Source organism: Cajanus cajan, chromosome 2 (assembly GCF_000230855.2).
Source record: "Cajanus cajan strain Asha chromosome 2, NIPB_CcT2T_4, whole genome shotgun sequence".
Taxonomy (NCBI): Eukaryota; Viridiplantae; Streptophyta; class Magnoliopsida; order Fabales; family Fabaceae; genus Cajanus; species Cajanus cajan.
In genome coordinates this window covers 45009030-45033169 of record NC_138518.1, presented here as the reverse complement: position 1 = coordinate 45033169, position 24140 = coordinate 45009030, and the positions used below count along the sequence as shown (strand labels likewise).

General features: G+C 32.7%; 3 protein-coding genes across 11 annotated transcripts; 1 reads left to right on the top strand and 2 right to left on the bottom strand.

The window, feature by feature from the left end:
* Positions 1 to 4801: 4801 nt before the first annotated feature.
* LOC145954947 (uncharacterized) lies at positions 4802 to 5719 on the bottom strand. Its single transcript, XM_083069640.1, has one exon. The coding sequence runs from the start codon at positions 5717 to 5719 to the stop codon at positions 4802 to 4804; it is 918 nt and encodes a 305-aa protein (XP_082925766.1).
* Positions 5720 to 10874: 5155 nt separating this feature from the next.
* Positions 10875 to 17332, bottom strand: LOC145954282 (uncharacterized). 9 transcript variants are annotated; one of them, XM_083068269.1, is made up of 11 exons: positions 16790 to 17332; positions 15688 to 16108; positions 14192 to 14309; positions 13511 to 13804; positions 12928 to 13072; positions 12597 to 12850; positions 12313 to 12496; positions 12133 to 12225; positions 11842 to 11949; positions 11210 to 11630; positions 10875 to 11077 (listed from the first exon to the last, which is right to left on the bottom strand). In XM_083068269.1, the coding sequence occupies exons 7-10, from the start codon at positions 12454 to 12456 to the stop codon at positions 11250 to 11252; spliced, it is 726 nt and encodes a 241-aa protein (XP_082924395.1). In that variant the 5' UTR covers positions 12457 to 12496; positions 12597 to 12850; positions 12928 to 13072; positions 13511 to 13804; positions 14192 to 14309; positions 15688 to 16108; positions 16790 to 17332; the 3' UTR covers positions 10875 to 11077; positions 11210 to 11249. The 9 variants fall into 9 exon arrangements, with proteins under 9 accessions (XP_082924395.1, XP_082924398.1, XP_082924397.1 ...); XM_083068272.1 differs by having other exon boundaries at positions 16038 to 16108; XM_083068271.1 differs by having other exon boundaries at positions 15688 to 16856; positions 16936 to 17332.
* Positions 17333 to 22889: 5557 nt separating this feature from the next.
* On the top strand, positions 22890 to 23826 carry LOC109815076 (uncharacterized). The gene is made up of 4 exons (XM_083069639.1): positions 22890 to 23351; positions 23424 to 23543; positions 23619 to 23675; positions 23785 to 23826. The coding sequence occupies exons 1-4, from the start codon at positions 22890 to 22892 to the stop codon at positions 23824 to 23826; spliced, it is 681 nt and encodes a 226-aa protein (XP_082925765.1).
* Positions 23827 to 24140: the final 314 nt, after the last annotated feature.

The window sequence follows — 24140 nt, the reverse complement described above, 5'->3', positions numbered from 1 at the left end:
TAACTACATGCAATCACTTCATGGTTTTACCTCTTTCCATAATTCTCATATTTTTCATTCAACCTTCTTTCCTCCTTTTATTTTATTCTCAACCTAAATATTTAATCATTAAGACTATGGTAATAGTAGATGAAGGGAACGACAATTTGTGTTCTTTATAGAAGATATATTGGTCTCTATTTTGAAGTAGGTATTTTTCATTTCTCTTTACTTTTACCCTTTTATTTTTATTTCTAATCTTTTGTGTTCCCTACTTTATTTTTCCATAAGAAGTTATCATATTTTTTCTTCTTCATGATTTTCTTTTGCAGATCTATAAGATGAAGGTATTCTTTTTTTTCTTTTTTTTTTTTTTTGTAAATTGAGGTGTGTTCTCTTTTCATCTCAAGTACTTTCCTTATTCATTGTATTTTTTTTTTCTTTTTCCTTACTTATTTTCTCTTCATGTCTCCTGGTAGTGCAGGTTATTCCAAAAATCTTCTCTTCTTCCTCATCTTTTGATACAAATTTTTATTTATCTTACAATCCACATTATAGGTTAAGCAATCTTTATTTCTTTCTCTCACACAGTAATATTGATTGTATATAGGAGTTTTGATTTATAGTGTAAACATTTTATTGAATAATTGTGATTCCTCCATTAACCCCTCCACCACACAACAAAGGGATATATATATATATATATATATATATATATATATATATATATATATATATATATATATGTATTTTTCTTTCATTTTATTAATCTTATTTCCATCTCTTATTTATTTCTTTAGAGCTTACTTGGTAAAGAGGAATATTATGCTAATATCATTCAAGGTGTTTCTCTCTCAGGTGTACATGTGTTTGTATCTCAAGCCCTCGTTGTAAATTTTACTTTTAATGTTTGTTAAACCAATCAAAATATTCATCACGCAGTGCTATTTTTTTTCTAACCTCTCTCTGGCATATTCAGTTTTCATCAATTATGTATGAAATAAATGTTCAACAGCTAACAATGCTATGATTATTTTAATATGTTTATACGTGCTAATAAGTCACTCATCTATATTTTTTTTTGGAACCGTCCTCTTTTTGAACTTATTCTTGGGTTGTTCTTTTCATCGATGTAGACTCTATGTTTTGGTTTTTTTAATCTCTAGCTCTTTGCTTACTTTGTTTTTATTTTTTTTATAAATATTTTTTGTTTATCATGTATGTACAGTTATATGTAATTCTTTTTAATGCATTTTTGGTTATAATTATATTTTAATAGTTTTTTGACAATGGCTAACACTCTACCTTTTCTGCAGATTATGTCGTTTCTTTAAATTTGTTATTGGTTTGTTCTTTTTACTAACATAAACTCTGAATTTATTTAATATCTTAGAGGCGTATTACCTAATCCGGTAATCCTGTTGCAGGGCCCATGGGAATCCGGGCCCATAAATGTCAGTATAAATAGCTCATGTCACGAGGTAACGTCACTGTTCATTAATTACTATCGATACTTGTGCTTTGTCCTGACTTGAGCGTCGGAGTGCCTTTTGCAGGTACCTCCCCCTCACCGGAATATTCGATCGGAACTCTCGTTCGGCCCTCAGAATACGAGAAGATTACTAGTGTGCCCTTCAGAAAGTAGTTAATTGCAAGGGTATAGATGTGAGGTTGAGTGATGGGGCAGTCGAAAGGTTGGGATGATCTCTAGCGTTGGATTTTGAAGATTAGGCAGTTACACTTTTCGAATTTTTGAAATTTTCCCGCCTTTTTTCTTTGCTATATATAGCGATGAGTGGTGGGGCCTTTTACACATATCGCTCTCAGCCGAATCGTGTTGCCCGAGCAAGTTTGAAGATTGAACTGCGCGCCGAGTGACCATTGTGAATTCACATTCTTGGTAAGTCTACTTCTATGGCTACTTCATCTGAAAGCTCTTCAGCTAGTGAAGTTCGGTCATCATCATCTGAGGGGTCATCATCCAGTGATTCGGGGCATTCGCCGAATGAAGATGGACGATCTACTGAGATCATGAGCGCATCTGAAGGGTCCTCGACCAATGGAAGCGAGGGGGAGCCGATTAGGACTAGGCGTGTCTCGAATCGACAAAAATATGGGCCTTCCGAAGTGCCGGAGTATGAATGGGTGAACGGAGAGGTGACTTCATATTACTCGCGTTACCGAGATACCACAATGATTACCAACTTACTGGATTACACGAAATGTTTACATTTTGACGCGAAAGAGGAACCGTACCCAATCGGGGTTCGAGCGTGCCGAAACAACGCGTTCCCCGATCCCGACACGGTCTGCTTAGACAAGCAAGCCGAGAGGATGACGTCTTTCTATATATATGACTGCCTTTTGAGAGATTTGAAAGTGACGCTGCCCTTCGATGAGTTTACGATGGGAGTTCTTCGAGTCTTGAATGTGGCGCCGACCCAGCTTCATCCGAATAGCTGGGCCCAGCTTCAAGGGTTCAAACATCTATGCCAATGTGTAAATATTAGGCCTTCTCCCTTGCTTTTTCTTTACTTTTATTCGTCTCGGCCGTCTGACTTGGCGAAGTGGGTATCTCTTAACCGAGTGAGGACTCGACAACTTTTGGATAGCTTTACTTCGTCCTATAAGAACTTCAAGGCTGGGTTCTTTCGAGTGACCATTCGGCCGAATGGACGGCGTTTCTTCTTTGGTGTTGACGACAAGAGTTTGTTTTCGTTGTATTGGACACGTGCCCCTCGGCCATATGATGAAGTGCCGGACGAGCTTCTCACAGCCGAAGAGCAACAAAACGTCCAATTTTTGCTTCAACTTCCTCGGCGTTTGCCGACGAGGTCGCTAATTAACTTGGTCGAGTCATCCCGATGGGATTATGATTTGATAGGTGAGTGACTTTCTAGTTTCGGCCTTAAGCTAAATTCATATTGATGTTCACTTGGTTATTCTTGCAGGAATCATGGTGAAGAGTGGTGCGAACGAGTTCAACATTCGTGACCTCCTTGCCAGTCGGGTGCAACAGGTGAAAGCTTCCGGGGTTATGGGTAGTTCATCGGTTGCTCCATCGCCTCGGCCAGAACAAGACAATCGGACTCCTCCTTCGCCGACCCGCAAGCATAAAAAAGGGAAGAAAGGGAAGGAAGTGGTCGAAGAGAGGCATAAGAGAAAAGCTGCCGAGGAGAGGCCTGAGAAAACCAAAAGGTCGAAACAAACCGTGTCTTCACCAGGTGGAACGGTAATTTGCGTCCCCCCTGGGTTGATGTCTAGGGCCTTTTGGGGTGAAGGTGTGTCTGCCGATTCACTCGTTCGGCCAGAGGGCTTCTCAGAGCAGGGCCGAGAGTTAGTGAGTCAGTTGGACGCAGTATCAAAGTGGAAATACTACTGTGAACTACAGTCTCGGTCCTTAGCCTTGGTGAACCAACTTGCTATGGGGCCGATCGATGAATTGATGCAGATGAGGCAAAGATTGGAGGAGGTCGATAAATCCGTGGCCGATGCCCGTGCAGCGATCGATGGGGCCCTAGCTACGAATCGCCAGCTTGCAGCGGAGTTGGACGTGCAAAGGCGCAATAACGACACTCTTCGGCTGAACCTTCAAAAGGCAGAAAACGAGGGGAAGCGCCGCGCCGAAGAGGCCCAGGCCGAGATAGAGAGGGTTAAGGAGGACGCGAAGGATCACATAGTGGCCCAGCATGAGGCCGGTTTTCGTCATGCTCTTCGGCAAGCACGATACTTCGGCCGTTTTTGCGAGGACTTTGAGTTTGATATGAGCAAGGACTTCTATCAGGGGTCGTTCATGTCGTTCGGGGAGATGCCCGCCGGGGCTGTGCCTGATAATGAGGAGCCGAATGACACCCCCGAGGAAGAAACGCAAGGTGCTTCGGATGAGCAACCTGAGCAGGAAGGTGAGCAAGACGACGAGCCGGGAACTCAAGATGATGCCCCCGTGAATCCTGAAGATTAAGTGTTTCAATAGGCCGATAGAGCCTCTTTTTTTTTTTTGTATGAGAAAGGTCATTAGAACCTTCTAAATAAAAGTAGTGCTTTTTCTTTTATTCCGAACTAGTGCTTTATATTTTTTACTTGTGAAATCCGGGGAGTTTTGCGCAACACTGTATATTGCATAAGTTAATAACTGAACAATTCGTCCCAGGAAGGACCGAGTAAGATTAATTTGACCTTAACCGAGTAACCTCATCCGGTGCTGTTTTCACCTTGGAGGAAACCGAATGGAGCCGTTCGGGATAGAATGCTTTTGAGTCAAAACCGACTTGAGTCATTCGGGGATTGACGTTTCTCGAGTCAAAACCGAATAGAGTCATTCGGAATTGATGCTTTTCGAGTCAAAACCGAATGGAGTCATTCGGAATTAGAGCCTTTTAGGTCGAAACTGAATGGAGTCATTCGGAATTGATGCCTTTTAGGTCAAAACCGAATGGAGTCATTCGGAATTGATGCTTTTCGAGTCAAAATCGAATGATGTCATTCGGAATTGATGCTTTTCGGGTCAAAACCGAAAAGAGTCATTCGGAATTAACTCCTTTTGAGTCAAAACCAAATGAAGTCATTCGGAATTAATGCCTTTTAGGTCAAAACCGAATGGAGTCATTCGGACTTCGAGCCTTTTGAGTCAAAACCGAATGAAGTTATTCAGAGTTGATGCCTTTTGAGTTAAAACCGAATGGAGTCATTCGGAATTAATGCCTTTTAGGTCGAAACCGAATGGAGTCATTCGGAATTGATGCCTTTTAGGTCAAAACCGAATGGAGTCATTCGGAATTGGAGCCTTTTGAATGCCTTTTAGGTCAAAACCGAATGGAGTCATTCAGAATTGGAGCCTTGAGTCAAAACTGAATGAATCTACATTTGCCAACCACGTAGTGTATTGAACTTCCCGAATGAATCTAGCCTCAAGTAACTTTGCCACTTCAACTTCCACTGCTAATTTTCGATCGGTCCCCATTTTTCTTTTACGTTGAGCAACTGGTCGTGCCTCAGCGCATATTGACAATTTATGACACATAACACCCGGATCTATGCCGGGCATGTCAGATGGTGTCCATGCAAACAGGTCCTTGTTCCGACTGATCACAAGGCTTAAGACTGAGCAGTCTTCCTTGGACATATCGGCGCCGATGTATGCGACTTGCGTGGGAAGTACACCGAGCTGTAACTGGACTTTCTCGTCAATCGGTTCGACACGTTCTTCATCGTTCATTCGTGGGTTAAGATCCCAGTCGACCGGCTCGTCTGATGTCGAAGGGGTTATGGCATGAACACGTTTGGATTTTTGTCGTCTTTCTTCGACGGGAGATATGCGCAGACTGGCGAAATAGCATTCCCGAGCAGCCTTCTGATCGGCGTGGATTGTAAGGATCTTCCCTTTGTCAGATGGGAACTTCATTGCTAAGTGCGGTGTCGAGACAATTGCCCCTAGCATATTCAATGATGGCCGACCGAGGAGGATATTATAGGACGTGTTGGCATGCACCACAATATACTTTACCTGAATTTCTCTGCTTTCTTGTTCGTCAAAACAAAAACGAGTGAATAGCTTGATATATCCCTTAGTGCTTACTCGTTCTCCTGAGAAACCGACCAACGGGTCATCGTAAGGGATCAATTTCGTCTCGGAAATACCTAACTTCCTGAAGGTATTCCAGTATAAAATATCCGCCGAACTGCCCTGGTCAACCAACGTTTTCTTGACTATGCAGTTGTGAATCTCCACACTGATCACCATTGGATCGTCCTGCACGGGGTCGATGCCTTGAAAGTCGGCGTCAGTGAAAGTTATGGTTGGTAGTCTTCGGGAAGGCTGCCTATCAACGGCGTGAACCGAGCGAATAGCACGTAAATGTCTTTTTTGAGCCGAGGAAGTTGATCCTCCCCCGGTGAACCCCCCTACGATTGTATTGATGACCCTCCTATGCGCCGCCGAGGGGTCATCCTTTCTATCGCGAGACCTACTTCGGTCGCGCCGAGTCCTCTCAGAGTTATCATGTCGGTGCCGATCTTGGTGCCGTTCTTGGTGTCGAGGTTGATATGTTGAGCGAGGTCAAGATGAGCCGGACCGATCGACGAAGTTATGAAGCTGTCCCTGCTTAATCAAATCTTCTATTTTGTCCCTAAGTGCAGCACACTCCTCGGTAGAATGTCCACGGTTGCGATGGTACCTACAAGATTTGCTGGTATCTGCCCGTGGTGGGGTAGAAGCTCTCTTCGGGACCGCTAATACTTCAGACGCGAGGGCTTGTTCTAGCACCGCTGCCCTGCTGGCATTTAGGGGAGTGTAGTGAGAGTATTTCGGCCCACGAGTGGGTCGGTCTCGCAGTGTTATTTCTTTGCCTTTCCCTCTGAAAGGCTGTTCTACGGGCTTTTCGGTCTTGCTTAGTGACTCGGCACGGGCCTGATTACGGTATTCAGCTAACTCCTCCATTTGCATATACTTGTCGGCCCTTCTTCGTAAATCGTTCATGTCCGAATGAGGCTTTTTGCAAATGCTGTTGACGAACGGCCCCGGCTTCAATGCCGTTGTGAGGTGATGGAGTGCTACGGCCGGATTAAGGTCTCGGATTTCCAATGCTGCTTTGTTAAATCGATCCATGAAGGTCCGAAGAGACTCCTTCTTGTCCTGCCGAAGGCTTACCAATGATAGAGAGGTCAAGCTATGGGGACGACTTGTTGCGAACTGGATGGTAAACTGCGAGGATAAAGTGTTGAACGAATCGATTGAGTTAGGAGGTAGCCGAGTGAACCAACTCAAAGCCCTGCCTTTAAGAGACGTCAGAAAGATCCGACACAAAGCTGCATCATCCGTGGTGCTCAAGGTTACCTGCGTGAGAAAAACATCAAGATGTTCATCAGGGTCGATTGTACCATCATATTTATCAATGGCCAACGATTTCCAGTTATCAAGCAAGGGCAACTGCATAATGGAGGATGTGAAAGGGTGCCGATGTGAGCCGATGGTTGCCACGTCGATGGGTTGTCCGACCGTATGCAAGGCCGAAGGTGATTTTGCTGGTGCCGCAGCCGAGCCGTGAGGAATCGATGTGCGGATCTCATGAGATTGATAAGACCCTTGTGTTTGAGTAGTGGTGGGATGAGTAGGCTTCCACGAAGAATCTTGATTTTTTAATGCCTCATTTTCGGCTTTTAAGGCTGAAAGCTCCCTCGCATCCTTCTCCCGTTGTTGCTTCATCGTGGCCATTTCCTGTTTCAGCAAACGCATTGTTTCGGACAGATCAGTTTCATCAACAACCTCGACATGTTCCTCCTCTTCTGTATGATGATCTTCTGTGTTGGTTCTCCTTGTCTTCGCCATAGCTCAATTCGGTAGACTCTGCTGCTGTCTTAATTTGTCTTCTCAGTTTTCTCGATTCGGCCCCATGGTGGGCGCCAAAATGTACCTGTCTGAAGGGCACACTAGTAATCTTCTCGTATTCTGAGGGCCGAACGAGAGTTCCGATCGAATATTCTGGTGAGGGGGAGGTACCTGCAAAAGGCACTCCGACGCTCAAGTCAGGACAAAGCACAAGTATCGATAGTAATTAATGAACAGTGACGTTACCTCGTGACATGAGCTATTTATACTGACATTTATGGGCCCGGATTCCCATGGGCCCTGCAACAGGATTACCGGATTAGGTAATACGCCTCTAATCGGCTTATTGATATGATTAACTCTTAATCCCTAATTAGGGAGAGTCCTTAACTCTTCATTAGTGGGAATCTGGATCTATGGATCATGTGGTAGCTAATCGGCCACCTGGTTCAGCCACTCGGGTGCCGATTGGGTGTCGGCTATCAGGTGGCCGAGTGACCGAGCCAGGTGGCCGAATAACCCTGCTAGTACAGAAGAGAATTTTCTCTTTGATTTTTTTAATGTGTTTTCTCCATTTTGATAATTTTTCTTTTAAATGTACTAGTTCATTAATTATTTTATACTTCAATTTTTATGCATATAACTGTATGAATAATTTTTAAAGTTGAAGTAGGACGTATGGGTTTATCTTAATTTTATTTATATAATGTTAAATGATCATTATTTTTTTCTTTCATAAATTGCAAGGAAATTAAAAATGGTCTTGATGTGCAACTGCTGTTCGATTTTCATATTAAAAATAATAATTATTATAAAATGGTACAATTGTATAAAATGATTAGAAATATTTAATTTAGTGTAGTAAAAATATAATTTATAAAAATAGACGAATTAGTTCAATAGATAAATCATTTTTTATTCAAATAAAATGCATATAGAGACATGAAGTGTCTCAATCCCACTAGTATTGATAATATACATTATAGGCATGTCAATCTAACCCGCTCCCATGGGTACCCGCCCGAACCCGCCCCGATTTGGATGGAAAAAATCCGTGTTTATCGGGTTCGGGTTCGGATTTTCCCCGATTGATAAAATCGGGGGCGGGGGTGGGGGCGGGGATGTTAATACCTACCCCGCCCCCGTCCCCAAACCCGCCCCGCTTAATAATATATTATAAATTATTTTTATATATATATAAACCAAAATTATAAATATTTATATATAAAAAATTATATTATTTTACTTTTCTTTTATTTTTTTAAAATTGTTCATATTTATTTAAAAGAAAAAAGATAAAAAAAAAATAGGAGCGGGGGCGGGGCAGGGAAACCCGAATCCCGCCGGGGGCGGGGATGGGGACCCAGATTTTATCCCCGGCAGGTATCGGGGGTGGGGGCGGGACCGATTTAAATTTGCGGGGGCGGGGGCGGGGAAAGTAAAATTCGCCCCCGCCCCGCCCGGTTGCCATGCCTAGTACATTAGTTTTAGACTATTAACCATTCAAACTACTAATACAATTTTTTAGTTATTTATTATAAAACTCAAAAAGTTATCATAAATAATAGTTTGGGATTAGGTGACAGGAAAAAATTAATTTACACTATTAATGCATTACCTATTCTTTCTCTCTGCCCTCTTTCTTATTTGTCTCTCTTTCTTTGTGTGTGTGTGTCTATATATATATATATATAAAGAGAGAGGATGGTTCAAACGATAATGATGTAATTTTTACTAAGTATTACACTGCTTAATAATTTTATATTAAATGTGAATTTTCTAAATTTAATTGTTAGATTGAAAGTTTTTTACTCTTAGATCATATATACTTACTAAGTATTACATTGCTTAATAATTTTATATTAAATGTGAATTTTATAAATTTAATTGTTAGATTGAAAGTTTTTTACTCTTAGATCATATATACAAAATTTTATATTAATCCAAGATGATTTGATATTTCATTCTTATAAAAAAAAAATTGATGTAAAATATACATTTCAAAATATAATAAAATATGAGACTTTGATTACCTTCAAGTTGTTTTTCAATTTAACAAAATTTGGTATAAACATATAAAGTGATATGAACTTTCAATCTAACGGTTTGATTTACAAAATTCACATTTAATATAAAATTATTGAATGGTATAATACCTAGTAAAAATTACATCGGTGTCGTTTGAATCATCCTCAACCATTGAATTATAACTTCATATCACCTTATATGTTTATACCAAATTTTGTTAATTAAAATTGAACAATAACTTAAAGGTAATCAAAGTATTCATATTTTAATGTATTTTGAAATTTATTACGTCAATTTTATTTTATAAGAATGATGTATCAAACCATCTTGAATTAATATAAATTTTTTTATATATGATCTAAGAGAAGAATTTTCAATCTAACGGTAAGTTTTGAAAAATTCACATTAATTGAAAGTTATTGAATTGTGTAATAATTGGTAAAAGTTACATTATTGTCATTTGAACTATCCTATATATATATATAAGGAAATGTTTGACACATAATTTTTTTTTTCATTCTTGAAAATCTTAAAGTAAGAATCTTAGTTTCCTATGTTTAGTAGTTATTTTTTAGAAAAGAAATTTATGAGAATATAGTTTTCTAAGAATCATTTTTATCCCACTTTTCCATAAAAACATTCTCATAAGGGGTGAAAATCTAACTTTTCCGAATTAAGAAAAAAGTTTTATGCATATAAAAAAAATTATAGTATCCTTTTTTAAAACAAAAAAAAAATATTTCTCTCCTTCTATTTTTCCTTCTCGCTCTTTGTCTTTCTCACTCCCTCCACTCCCCCCACTCCCCCTCTCTCCCTCCCTCCCTCTCCCTTTCCTTCCCTCCCTTCTCTCTCTCCCTCTTCGAATCAGGATCCTCTCTTGCGATTTACGTACAACGTCTCTCCATCACACTACAAGAAAAAATGATTTTTATGATGACAATATTTGTCACTATAACCTTAAAAAATCGTCACTGCATATATTTTGTGACGATATTTTGATTTGTCACTAGTCGTCACTAATGTGCGAGTCACTATTTCATTAGTGACTATTTTTTAGATGTCACAAATAAAATATTTATTGTGATAAAAAAATATCGTCACTAGTACTCATACACAATAGTGACAAACTCATGTTGTCACAAATATACACGACTATATAGTGATAATTTAATTGTAACTACTAAAAATTAATAATGATAATAATAAAAATAATAATAACAATGTATTATTATTATTATTGCTATTAAATGTCAATTTTTTGTCACTGATTATTAATTTTAATCGATAGAATTTTATGACTATTTTTTTATAATAATTTATATTGTTTGATTATCACTATTTATTTAATTTAAAAATAATGCACTCGTCACTTTTTTAAATGTTAAAATGAAAATGAATTAAAGTAAATACATGATTAAATAATTCAAATATAACATTAATATATATATATATATATATATATATATATATATATATATAATGCAGTACATGTACAATAATGAACTAAAACACAAAAATATTTATTAGAGTAAATGCGTCAGTATTGGACACAAGTTAAAATACTAAATCACTAAATATAAATGAACCATTACATGTTTAATAACAAATATTGAAACATAATACCAACAACATTTTAAATCCCAAATATCGTATATTAAACTATTACAACTACTAATATTTCATAAATTTTAAATTAAATAAACTATTCTCTAAGTAAAAAGATAACATCTTCATGAATTTCCAGTCCTGCAAATAAATATAAGAAAAAATAATAAATATGTAGAAAAATAAAATAATTGGTGTTTTTTTAAATGTAATCACATATAAAATTTATTATAAAATATTAATTAATAAAAGACTTCAAAAAAAAAAACTTACATTTTTAACTTAAGCACTTGAGTCAGTAGAGTCTACAACATCACATTTCTCCCAATAAGTTAGCTATTTGACGCTTTACTTCATTCTCAACATTTTGCTTCATTTGCTCTTGTTGAGCATCAATCAATTCTCTTTGAGATTGCAATTCAATTTGTAGTTGAATATTGGTCTCCTCTTGCTTTTTAGTAATATCAGTCAATTTTTGTACTTCTAAATCTAAATTATTTGCTCGATTTTGAGCATTCTCAAGTTGATTTTGAAGAAATTGATTTTGTGAAAATTTCTTAGTTATTCCTGAACTGCCAACACCTATAGAGTGATTTGGTTTTCTTCCTAAAACAATGGCAAAGTGTTCCACCAATGGTACAGGGGCCTCTGAAATATTTTCCTGATATATATCACTTACATTCTTCAAATCTTCCTATAAAAAATATAAAAAAATTATGATGTCATTAAAAGTTTCACTATACTAGTTCACAAATAGATATTAAAAAATTGCATAAAAGCATTATTACTAACTATCAACACATAAAGAAAATTGCAACTATATATAATATGTCACATGCAATATATATAATTAATGTTTTATATTTAATAACAACATAAATTCTATAAAATATCTTTTTACTTACCATAATTTGTTCTCCATTTGGAATGCACCAAGTCCCATTAGATCTCATACGTGTTGCTTTCCAAACTTCCATAGCGTTTGGCCATTCATCAGCTTTGGATTCTTGTTTCTATTAAAATAAAATAATAAAATAATACAAGTAAATTAATGATTAAATTATCAAAAATAAAATTTAGTGTTAAATGACTTTATAAATTTGCAAACCTTACATTTATTGATATCTTATTCTATATGAAAATAAAAAGGGAAATTGTTTTATATAATGTACAAAGAATTTTACATGAAATATTACCATTTCAAATGCCTTTTGCACAATTGATTTTGTACCCGTAATTGATTTCATCTCTTGCTTGCTTCGATTAACTTTATTTTTTAAGCTCCTTTCCTGCATATGAATAAAAATTATTTATAATCATATAAATATAAAATTATAACAAATAAATTTAAACTCAAAATATTTAAGTAATTTTACCTGAAATTTTAAATCACTCCACTTATTATTGATTAACCAATTCCAATCATCAGGAGATACATTTTTTGGCCTTCCCTTCTTTTTGAGATATAGTTGATGTAAATGATAAAGCTTATTTTTGTATTGAGATTGAATTTGCTTCATTGCATATTCCTTAACCTCATGATGATAAACTTAATGCATCCTATGTCACATGAATATTATAAGAGAAACATAAACAAAACATTATCAAATGAAGTTTAAAAATATAAATTATGTTGAATGAAAGCAATAACCATACTAACCTTCATATGTTTCCACATTTCATCTACATCATCTTTAGCTATTTCACTCCAACTATTAACTTGCAAAGGAGCTTTCTGGCGTATACAAACTTGTGCCTCTGACTTAAAATATTTTGCATGTTTTCCACATATCTTATAAAATGGTGGAGGAAATTGAATGTCAATATTTTTTCCTTTTTCCATAAGCCTTTCTTTTTTCTTTTTAAATTTTGGATTAATTGTATGTCCACGTCCTTTCCTTATGGCATGATCACCTAAAATAAATAAGATAAATTATTAATTTTATAATAATAATATTTTATTTTTTCCTAAAAAAGTGTCATAAAAGTACCTGAATTAGATTCAACTTGTTCTATATTCATAGTTTCTGAGGCATGAGCTGTCCTATTGAGTTGAGACTCATTCACTTGTTTTTCAACATGTGTAAATGGACCATTAGAGACTCTTTTAGAATTCAATCTCAATGGTCTTATCACCTATCAATTAGAATAATTAGTTATAAAAATTAAAGGTAAATATACAAATTACATTATTAAATAAGTAAAAAAGAATGCCATAATCAAATTGATGAATTGTCTGTGCATTTCAAGTATCAATCCAAAATGATAAGATTTGTCTAAAATTGGTGTTCTCTAAGAACTACAAAGTGACTATCCATACAAAGGTTTTTAAAAAAAATTGTATGAGCATATAAGATTATGAGACACCATACTTTGTTGAAAGACTATCATCAATAACTTGTAAAACTATAAATTTTAGGGATTAGTAATATTTGATAAGAAAAGTTTTTCCTAAATGCATATGTTATTGACTTAAATGATTAACAAACTAAATTACTCTAATACAATCTATTATAATTTGATAACAAAATAATGCATATTAGAAATACAATGAAAAAAAAATTCAACACTTGCCTTTTTTTTTTCGTGACCCAAAAGCATTTTCAACACTAAAATCATTATCGTTGTTATCCTCACTAGAAAAATTTGATCCAAGTTCTTCTTCATCTTCAAGTATGTAGTCTTCATCATCCTTTTCAACTTTCTCTTTATCTCTCTTCTTAGAATTTTGAATCAGACCCTTAAAAATGGAGGAGATTTGGGACAACCCAAGAGCCTCTAATCTTGCTCTATTTTCTGCAATTTTTTGCATCCTCTGCTCCTCATACTTGGAAGTTTCAAGCTTTGACATTGTTTTTCTCTTCTTCACTACAAACAATAAACCTTTCAATATTAGATATATTAAGTTTATATTAGCATTTAAGAATCCAATTGGAATAGTAAAAAAAAAAATCAATCTTTGAAATTATTGATTCTTCTTTTTCCAATTGTACATTATTTTTAATCATATATCACAATCTTAATTTATCATTTTGGGATAGAGTTTAGTTTAGTTTAATGTCGAGAGAAACTTATTACAACAATCAATGGAAGTGAAATTGATGATGACCTAATTACAATAATCAAGAGAATTGAATTGTGAAAGAGAGAATGATGATATAAAGAAAATAAAAATACCATACAATGTTTCTGATTGCAAAAGGCGAACCAAACTTTCTTGACAAGAGGAAAAAGAGAATAAAGTTGAGAGGTTACCTTAGATTTTTCTACGCTCTTCGTTTTCTGCAACGTTCTTGATGGGAGAGAAAATAAAAAGAAAAGTGGAAGGTTACCTAAAATCTTTTTATTTCCCGCTTGTTTATTAGTGTGTCTCCTGAAAAATAAGAAAGTGAGAGGTTACCTATTCACGCTTGCTTATCAGTGTGCAGTGTGTCTCGTGAATTTGTTTTAGGTTAAGTAAAAAAGTTAAACAATAAATAAATAAAATTATAAAAAAATTTAAATTTTAATTCCTTAAAATAAGGATATTATTTATTATTTTTTTTATTAAATAATTCAAGATTATGTTATATAAATTAAATTTTCATAAAAAAAATAAGCTACGCATTTTTTCAAAGACCTAAGATTACAAATTTCAATAACTAATTTTATGTCATTAATATTTTTTTATTTATTATAAAAGTTGATAGAAAGATTAATAGTAGTTGAAATAAAAAACATTTATTAGTGTGTCTCAAAAGGTATAAATTTTAAAGTTTTTATAAAATATTTGTAAGTTTGTCATATTGTAAGTTAATAATTAATTTTTTAATTCTCAAAGCAATATAATTCAAACACTAATAATATTATTGTATTACACATATTAAATAACATATTATCTACTAATAATATGAAGAGAATAAGTTGTGCAGTAAGTACTTCCCTCCAACATATTTTTATATACAAATTTTATAAAATAAAATTAAAATTCTATTGTTTAAGTGAATGCATTTAGCTATTTCATGATAGATGTACAATTTATAAGTGACAGTTTATAAAATTGGGCAATCTGATAGAAAACTAGATTGGGTCCAAGGACCTTGACCAAAACTAAGGATCATCAATCTAATTATAATATATAATAGTTTAGACAATGAATATAACATCAAATGAATAAAATAAAACTGCAATAGTAATATTGTTCTTATCAAGTTCAAAGTAAGAAGCAATCTATAATACATTTCTTTTTGTGATAGTTGCTTCAATTAGAGTTCTTGTCTATCTGGTAGGGGAGGGATAGTCCAATAATAATAATTCAATTGATATATACGCACATATATAGCCTATAGGAAGCTTATCGGGTGAGAGATGACAACATAAGAGGAGTTAATCTCAACCATCAATATATATATATAGTTATAAGGCCAAAATTAACACCTCCCACTCGTGCTCTCACTAGATTTCATAGGAATAGCAAAATCTGAAGAGGTAATGCTAAGACTTGGTATCTAAAAGGAAAATACTACAAAAGCAGAACAAAAGTGAACAAAAAAGACAAACTGAAAAGGAGAGAAACAAACAAGATAATGATCACTCATCCCACAACGTAACCTTTAAAGGGATTTGTTAATACTATTTAAAAAGAAAAGGTTAGAATATTCTCATGGACCAAACCTACTTCAAAATAATTTGGGCATACAATTTGGTTTGTAAAGAATCATAGAATGCTAACATCCACTTGATCAAGCAAGTTCAAATTAATGACAGCTTACGTTTGACAAGCCACCAGAAAATAGTGCAAATGTGAAATATGATCTCTGATTAATTAACCGAAGCTTTAGAAACCCTTTTCCAGTTACTTTGTAGAGGGGACTTGAGTAATTTGCATATTGATACTGCACAATGATAAACTTGCAGTTTTCTATTCTGCAATTCAGCTTTAGAAATGAACTATTTAATTATGATTAACAAGCAAATCCAGCTTCAATCAACAGTTTCTGAGTAAAGTTTATTTTATAATCATAAAGGGCAGAAGAAATGGAAGAAATTATAGAATAATTTAGCTTTCCCCACTCTGGAGGACTTGCAAACAAGTAATTACTAAAATGAACAAAAATTCTACCTTGGTCTTCTTTTGCTTTGATCTTTTGTGAGAAAAGCTTTCACCCTGTGTCTTAAGTTACAACTTAGCTCCTAAATAAGTTTTGCAGAATTTTCAGTTAGTGCCCCTAGTTCTAATCCAACTGCAGCAATGTTAGATTATCAAAGATTGAAAAAGATACTTTGAAATTTTAATTGAATTTCTTGAGCTTAATATATAACTTCTGGCCTTAGTGGGTTCCTGACAAGACAAGTCCAAACCATATCAACAAATATATAATTTTATTGTTAATTTTAAAGTCTGACTCAGATGAATTGAATTTAGAGCATAAACAACAATATTTCCTGGGTTTTTAATCCGTTCTTTCCTTAAATCCTTCACCAGTTACAGAACAATCAAGTGGAGGGATTCACTCCATTTCCCACGTCCCTTGATTACCTCATACTCAAATAAGAGATAAAATAAGAATAAGTTTACAAAATTTGTTGTTCGAACAAGCAAAACATGTTCTTTAGAAGCCATACATATTTTTTGCATATTCAAAAGATAAAGCATAAATAATGCCCGAAAGGAATATTATAACAAATGTTGATACCAATTTGACTTTCTTTTATATATGAAACAAACATCAGTCTTCCAGATAAAATTTAAATTGACTTCAGACTTTCAAAACATGTAAAAAATTCTAAATAAATTTCAATCAGAAAGAAATGATTGTGATAAACTCATTACCAAAACATAGAACAGGTTAGTGGTCACATCCCTGCATGTACCTTAATGGGCGCAGAACACAATAGTGGCAGATAGACTCTACGATTTTCTTTCGCACATGTGAAAACACTGAAATGCAAAAAACAGAAACTTTTAAAAATTGCGAAAATAAAACATATAGATAAACTCAAATCTGAAAAAGAAATACCAAAGAAAGAAGACTTTATCATAGTTTAAGTCATGCCCATTATTTGCATTTTATCAAAGATGATCACTGTTTCTTTGCTTTTCTATATCTTAAAAAGGAAACAGATAATGTTAGGGATTTGCATTTTACAGAAACCATTAATCATCGGAAGCGGAAGCGGCAACCACATACCTCTTCGTGAGCAAAAAGAGAGCGAAAAAGAGAAAACAAAAATGAAAAACAGAGAGAAACAAACCTCTTCGTGAGCAAAAAGAGAGCAAAAAAGAGAGACAAATCTTTTTGTGAAGAACGACGCCGTTCAAGGGGAAGCCAGGCTCACCTCCTCTTCAACTCCTCTTCAACTCCTCTTCACCTCACCTTTCACCTCCTCTTCGTGGTTGGTTTCTGAAATTTGAAGAAGGAAATTTCACTCTTAGGGTTGGAGGGAAACTAAAAAAATAAAGCGGTAATATCTTTTTTTTCATTTATTTTATATAAGTATAAAAAATATTAGTCAATATAATTTTTGAAACATATTATATTATTAAATACAAATATTTTAAAAACTCTAAAAAAAACTTTTTTTATATAAATGTTAATTATAAAAATAAAATAAAATAATACAAAAATTATCATAAAACATTAATTACATTAATTTTAAATTATCGTCATTTTAAAGTAAAAGTAATTATAAAATTTACATAAGAATAATAATAATTATTACTATTATATGCTAAAAAATAATGAATATATGCAAGAAACAACTTCTGCAACAATTCTTTTTCTTTAAATATCAAAAGAATAATTATAAAAATTTCTATTACTAATATATTAGTATTAGGAAAAATATGTTTTAGAAAAAAAAAAGTCATATCAAGTAGTCAAATTGATGTCAAGATATGTATATACTTAGGTTATCATTATCTCTTTCATATGCTAACATTTCATTCAAATATAGGCTATAATTTAAATAAAAAAAAGTTCAATAATTTATAAAAGTTAATTTTTATTTATTTTTTAATATTATTTTTTACTTATTCTTAATATAATTATACTTTGCATATATTTTTGTTGTTGATTTTTATTTACAAAATTAATTATATATCATTTTATGTTATTTACTAAAATAAATGGTCCATAGCATGAGGATTAATATAATATATTAAAAAAATTAGAAGGTGCAAAATGATAGGGCCAAGATTCCCCTTAACTTTCAAGTAGGTCCTTCCTTATACACAACAATAATAAAGTAACACCATGAGGGCAACACATTCAGATGCTCCAACCTTAGCAAAAAAATCTATAGTTGCATATTAAAAGAAGGAAGGTATGATTTATAAAAGAAAATAAAACACAAAAAGGTATGTTTTGTAACAAAAAAGAAAGAGAATGGAAAGTGTGTTTTGTAACAAACTAAAACATGAAAGGTTTGTTTGGTAACTAAAAATATACCGAAGGTATGCAAATTTATAAATTTTTAATTTAAGAAAATCATTTTAAAATGTAAAATAATTTTAAAAATATTTATTCTAAAATATCCTAAAAATATTCTCATCACTTCCATTCAAGATAATTATTTTAGTTATATAAAGAAAATAAGTTAGTTTATTTTTATTTGATATTTTCTTAGAGTTAGGTAATAAACTTTAAAATATTTATTTATTATAATATTTTAATTCATAATATAAATATTATGTGCAATGGACAAACTTAAATGCTATTTAAGTAAATAAATGAAAAAGACTATCTAATTAACAACTAAAATAATCTTATTTAAATTATTTAATTTAATTATCATTTAGATAATATTTGTTATATTTTAACATTTTTTATTAATAGAGATAATGTTATTATCTTAATTTGGATAATGTTATTGTTATAGATAATTTGTTAATAACAGCTTTTTTTCCAGGTTTGAATGTTCTATATATAGTCATGTTAAGTACATGAGAATGCATAACATTTTCCTTTACTATAATTTAAAGTCTGAGTCATTGATATGCAGTTGGATTGAGTACTTGAAGAAAGATATCTATCATGAGAGGAAGATTGTTTTAATTGTGGATTCTACAAAAAGAAAATATACAAAGGTTAGTAAATTTTTTTATTAAATTTGACATTTTAAATTGATAATATATGTGTTGTTTAATCTAGTTTTTTTGCTATATGGTGTGATGCATATTGACATGTTTCTCTTTGTTCATTGTCTTAGATGATTTGGTAATTTAAAAATAAAACAAAAAATCAATTTTCTAAAAGAAGTCTTGTGTCTTGATTTAATTTTGAATTTTATTTTTGAAAATAGGTGATAATAAATAATAAAAATAATTTAAATATATTTCTTTTGGATTTAAATAAATTATTCTTAGAGAATAAAAGTAAAATAACATTATTTTATTTTATTTTAAATTAATTTTGTAAGGATTGGTTAACAAACATTTTTTTCATAGAATTTTGAAACAAACTTACAAAATAAAAAATTAAAAAAGATAAAAAAGCTTTTAAATTTTGATTCACATCAAACTGTTTACCTTAAACTTCGTGAGAAAAAAATGCTTTTTAATCTTCGTGAGAAGAAAATGTTTTGATTCACATCAAACTGTTTACCTTAATAGTTTTAAATTTTGTTGTATGAGATAATAAAATAAAATATTTAAAAAATGCTAGTTTAATTTTTTAGGATCAAGTTAACTAGTACAACATAATGAATGGAAAAGAGTGTTATAGATATTTGATATTCTAATTTTAGAAAATATGAGAGAAAGTGAACAATATGCTAAATTGGATATTAAGAGAGAAGATAAATTAATAAAATTAAATCAGTAAATTTGAAGGATGGGTAGGAAAAGATAAAGGAATTAATTTTCTTAGAGAAGATTTTGGTCAGTTAAAATGAATTAATCGAAAAAGTTGAGGAAAGATAATACCAGGAAGTAAAGCCTTGAGAGAAAAAAATATAGTAACCTATATGAGGCTTATGCATAAACGACACCTTTGAACTATTATACAAAATCCAAATTTAATTTAATTTAATGAGAGAGTGTGGAGTACACAAAGTTATGAGTGAACAAATTGATGGTTGTGTCTAATATAATAAGGTTGATATAAAGATAAAGGTAAAAAAAATATATTTCTTTTATATTTGATTTTGAATGTGAATTTGAATTTTTATCATTAATTATATATATATATATATGTATATATATATATATATGTATATATATATATAATTTTTCTCTCAATTAGAATTTAAATTTTAGAATTAAACAATAAAGAATATAAAATAATATATTAAAAATAAAAAAAATGTATTGAATGGAATTTTTTTTGTTCATTAAAATGATATCTCTTTAATAGTTTGTTTTATAGTTTGACATACTTTAATAATTTATTTATTTTATAATATATTAAGATAATTAATTTTTATTATTTTTAAGTTTTGATATTGATAATGATAATATATGTTTTTTCTTTGATAGAGATGGAATTAGATAAAAGTTGGATACAAATTAATGATAGGACAAATCCTTTATATGAGAAAGGAGTTTGTGAATTTCTCGAATTTGCATTTAGTAGTGTTGAGGAGGGGAGGTTACTTCGTTGTCCATGCAAAAAATGTAAGAATGACCTTTTTTGGTCTCGAAAAATTATATATGAACATTTGATCATAATTGGAATACAAAAAGATTATGTTACATGGGAACATCATGGAGAAGTGATGGGTGAATTTGATGATGAAGATGATAAAAACATATGTAGTGATGGGCTTGTTGACATGTTACATGATCTTAAAAGTGCTAACAATTTTGAAAAACAGAGCACACATCTGGGACCAACTCAAAGTACCAAAATAGAAAAATAGAGCACACGTCTGGGACTAACTCAAATTGCTTGGCAAATAACAAAAATTGCTGGGAATTATCTTGAAAGGTAAAAATTTATGTATGTGATTATTTTAAAAATTCTTTCAAGTTTCAATAATTATTTGAGAGTGAGAAGATGGTTGATGATAGAAACGTAATTTTTTTTACATTGATAATTTTTAATCTTACATTGTTGATAAAAGAACAATAAAGTCCGTTAATTAATAATTTTTCTATTAATGTTACATTGTTGATGAAAGAAAAATAAATAGGATATTTATGCAAACTAATAAATCTTTAATTGTTTAGAATGATTGTCATATATGTGTCTCTCTGTCTCATAATATGTCCAACACTATTTTTCATTTATAACAATACGTGCTTGAAACATTCGCAAATCCACTTTGAAATGTTAGCATCTTGATTAATAATTTTATGTTTGTTTATTATATTATGGCAAATGCAGAATTATTGATTTAAGATGCAAGAAGATTGGAAGCCGAAATTGGATATGATTTTTGATAGCCTTGAGGATGCTTAGAAGTTTTGGGTTGATTATGGCGGGAGAGTTGGATTTGGAGTAAGGAAACAATATACACACAAAAAAAAAGATGGCTCAATTTCATGTTGTAGGTTTGTTTGTTGCAAAGAAGGTTTGCGAAAGCCAGACAAACGAGATTATAAAACAATTAATCCAAGATCGGAGACCAGAATAGATTGTAAAGCAAGGCTAGGACTTAAAAACATGTGTGGAAAATTGATAGTGCATGATTTTGAGGAGGAACACAACCATATTTTACATATACAAGAAACAACTCATATGTTGTCATCTCAACAAAAACTTTCAGAAGCTCAGTGTCAGCAAATTGATCTAGCAGATGATGCTGGCTTACAACAAAGAAAATCATTTGATTTGATGAGTAAAGAAGTGGGAGGAAGAACTAACTTGGGATATACTCGCCTTGATTAAAAGAACTATCTCCGAAAAAGAAGGCAAAGGAGCTTGGTACACGGGGAAGCTGGTTATCTTTTGCAATACTTTCAAAGAAAGTTGGTTGAAAGTCCACCTTTCTATCATGCCTATCAACTAGATGTCGAAGATCAAATTACTAATGTCTTCTGGGTAGATGCGGGGATGCTAATTGATTTTGGATATTTTGGTGACGTGCTTTCTCTTGATTCAACATATTGCACAAATAGTTCGCATAGACCACTAGCAGTGTTCTCAGGATTTAACCACCATCGAAGAGCAGTGATTTTTTGGGATGCACTATTATATGATGAAACAACAGAGTCATATAAGTGGCTTTTTGAAACATTTATGGAGGCACACAAACAAAAAAGACCCCAAACAATTTTTACTGATCAAGACCAGGCAATGGCAAAAGCACTAGTTGAGGTTATTCCTGAAACTTACCATGGCTTATGTACATGGCACTTGATGCAGAATGGCATCAAGCACTTAAGAAATTTAATGAAGGGGGAATCACATTTTCTTAGTGACTTTAAGAAATGCATGTATGGCTATGATGATGAAGAACAATTTGAGGAAGGTTGGAGAAACCTCCTTGAAAAGTTTGATGTTAAGGAAAACACTTGGTTGCAAAGAGTGTATTCTGTGAGGGAAAAATGGGCATCTTGTTACCTGAAGAAGGCTTTCACATTGGGAATGCAAAGCACCCAACTTAGTGAAAGTGTGAATGCTGATATTAAAAGTTTTATCAATGTGAATTTGGATTTTATCAAGTTTTTTAATCGTTTTGAGGATGTTGTAGAAGAAAAACGGTATAATGAATTGAAGTGTGAATATGAAGCACGTCAAAAAATTCCAAACTCAAGAACCCATATTCTGATATCTTGAAACAAGTGTCTGAGCTTTATACTCCTACTATTTTTGAGTTATTCCAACATGAGTATGACTTGTTTGAAGCATGTTCTGATAAGAGCATAAATGTAAAAGCATCATTAGTTGATTGTGTTATTGCCATGGTAAAGGATTTGGGAGAATGGAAAGTGTCATTTGATTTGGATAAAAGGATAATTCATTGCTCTTGTTGTAAATTTGATACATTTGGCATACTTTGTTGTCATTGTCTAAGAGTCTTTATTCATATGGATGTTAAATCAGTGCCTGAGCAATATATCCTGAAAAGGTGGACAAAGTTAGCAAGAAGTGTGTCTTTACCTAATGTTAGTGTTCGTCATGTAGTAGAAGATGCTCAATTGACTTCAACACAACGTCGTAGAGACATTTGTCCCCGTCTTATGAGGATAGTTGATGAAGCATGTAGGAGTCAAGAAACATACACGTTGTTGAGCAAAGTTACTGATTTATTGGACAAGGAAATGTTAGAGTTTCAAAATAAACAAGTAAGTAATACTCAAGTTAATGAGTTCCTTAGTAATGTTATAGAGATTGCAAGAAACAATGATGGTTCAACACAAGTAAAGGGGTTCAAGAAAAAAGAAGGTAGAAAAGGTTCAAAGCGTTTGAAAGGTTGGGTAGAACGCCAAGTTAGTAAACGAAAGAAAAAGGGTGACTCAAGTGCTTCACAAGATCAAGATCTTACTAAGGTATTATAAAATTATGAATTTTACCATGCATTAGCTTACTCAAATACATAAACTCTCTTTTTTTGTATGCAGAATAATGAGAGTAAACAAGGTTCAAAATTTGTGAAGGAGAGGATAGAGTACAATTTAGAAATGCCTAATATAAGTGCATCCACGTGGCTTAATGATGCATACAAACAACAACAATCTATGGTAAGCTAATAGAAATTTAATTGTGAGGAAACCGAAAAAATATATAGTGATTAATTGATATTGTCTTTTGTGTAGGAAATCAATGATATTTCAAGTCAAGTTAGTGTTACTAGTTTTACTAGTTTATTGATGGTAAGTTTCAATAATTTGGATGGGATATCACAAACATTTTAATAACTTGCAGATTTTACTGGTTTCATATATGTATTTAAAATATTAACTTGTGTCTTTTAAATTGTAGGCACCACTTGATGGGGATATCACAACTTTGACCAATCCATAGAGATGTAAATTAAAAGCTACAACAACTAGCTACTTGCAATGCTTTTTGATCCTGTTTTGAATATCTTATCATTATCATGATTAGGTTTGGATGTTTACAGATTATAGTCTCTCATTTGGATACCAAGAATCTTTAACATTTGGTAAAAAATTATTCATTATAGTAATTGTTTCTTTCTGGTGAAAAATCGTGTCACAAACAACAGTAATACAGGCACAGTAAGTGATCCTGATAGTGATTATTTGATAATAATAATCTCTGTAACACAGAGACACGGATCATAACAGGGGGAAAGGTAGCAATGCAAATCAACT

What these genes read in the sequence shown, in the direction of transcription:
- LOC145954282 (XM_083068266.1), bottom strand. Translation starts at nt 12,456, where the DNA reads ATGAAGCAAATTCAATCTCAATACAAAAATAAGCTTTATCATTTACAT. An exon ending in TGCAAAAGGCATTTGAAATG is followed by an intron (nt 11,950 to 12,132) that starts GTAATATTTCAT and finishes TTATTTTAATAG; the next exon opens with AAACAAGAATCCAAAGCTGA. An exon ending in CAAATGGAGAACAAATTATG is followed by an intron (nt 11,631 to 11,841) that starts GTAAGTAAAAAG and finishes TATTTTTTATAG; the next exon opens with GAAGATTTGAAGAATGTAAG.
- LOC109815076 (XM_083069639.1), top strand. Translation starts at nt 22,890, where the DNA reads ATGGATGTTAAATCAGTGCCTGAGCAATATATCCTGAAAAGGTGGACA. An exon ending in ACAAACAACAACAATCTATG is followed by an intron (nt 23,544 to 23,618) that starts GTAAGCTAATAG and finishes TCTTTTGTGTAG; the next exon opens with GAAATCAATGATATTTCAAG. An exon ending in GTTTTACTAGTTTATTGATG is followed by an intron (nt 23,676 to 23,784) that starts GTAAGTTTCAAT and finishes TTTAAATTGTAG; the next exon opens with GCACCACTTGATGGGGATAT.
- LOC145954947 (XM_083069640.1), bottom strand. Translation starts at nt 5,719, where the DNA reads ATGGTGATCAGTGTGGAGATTCACAACTGCATAGTCAAGAAAACGTTG.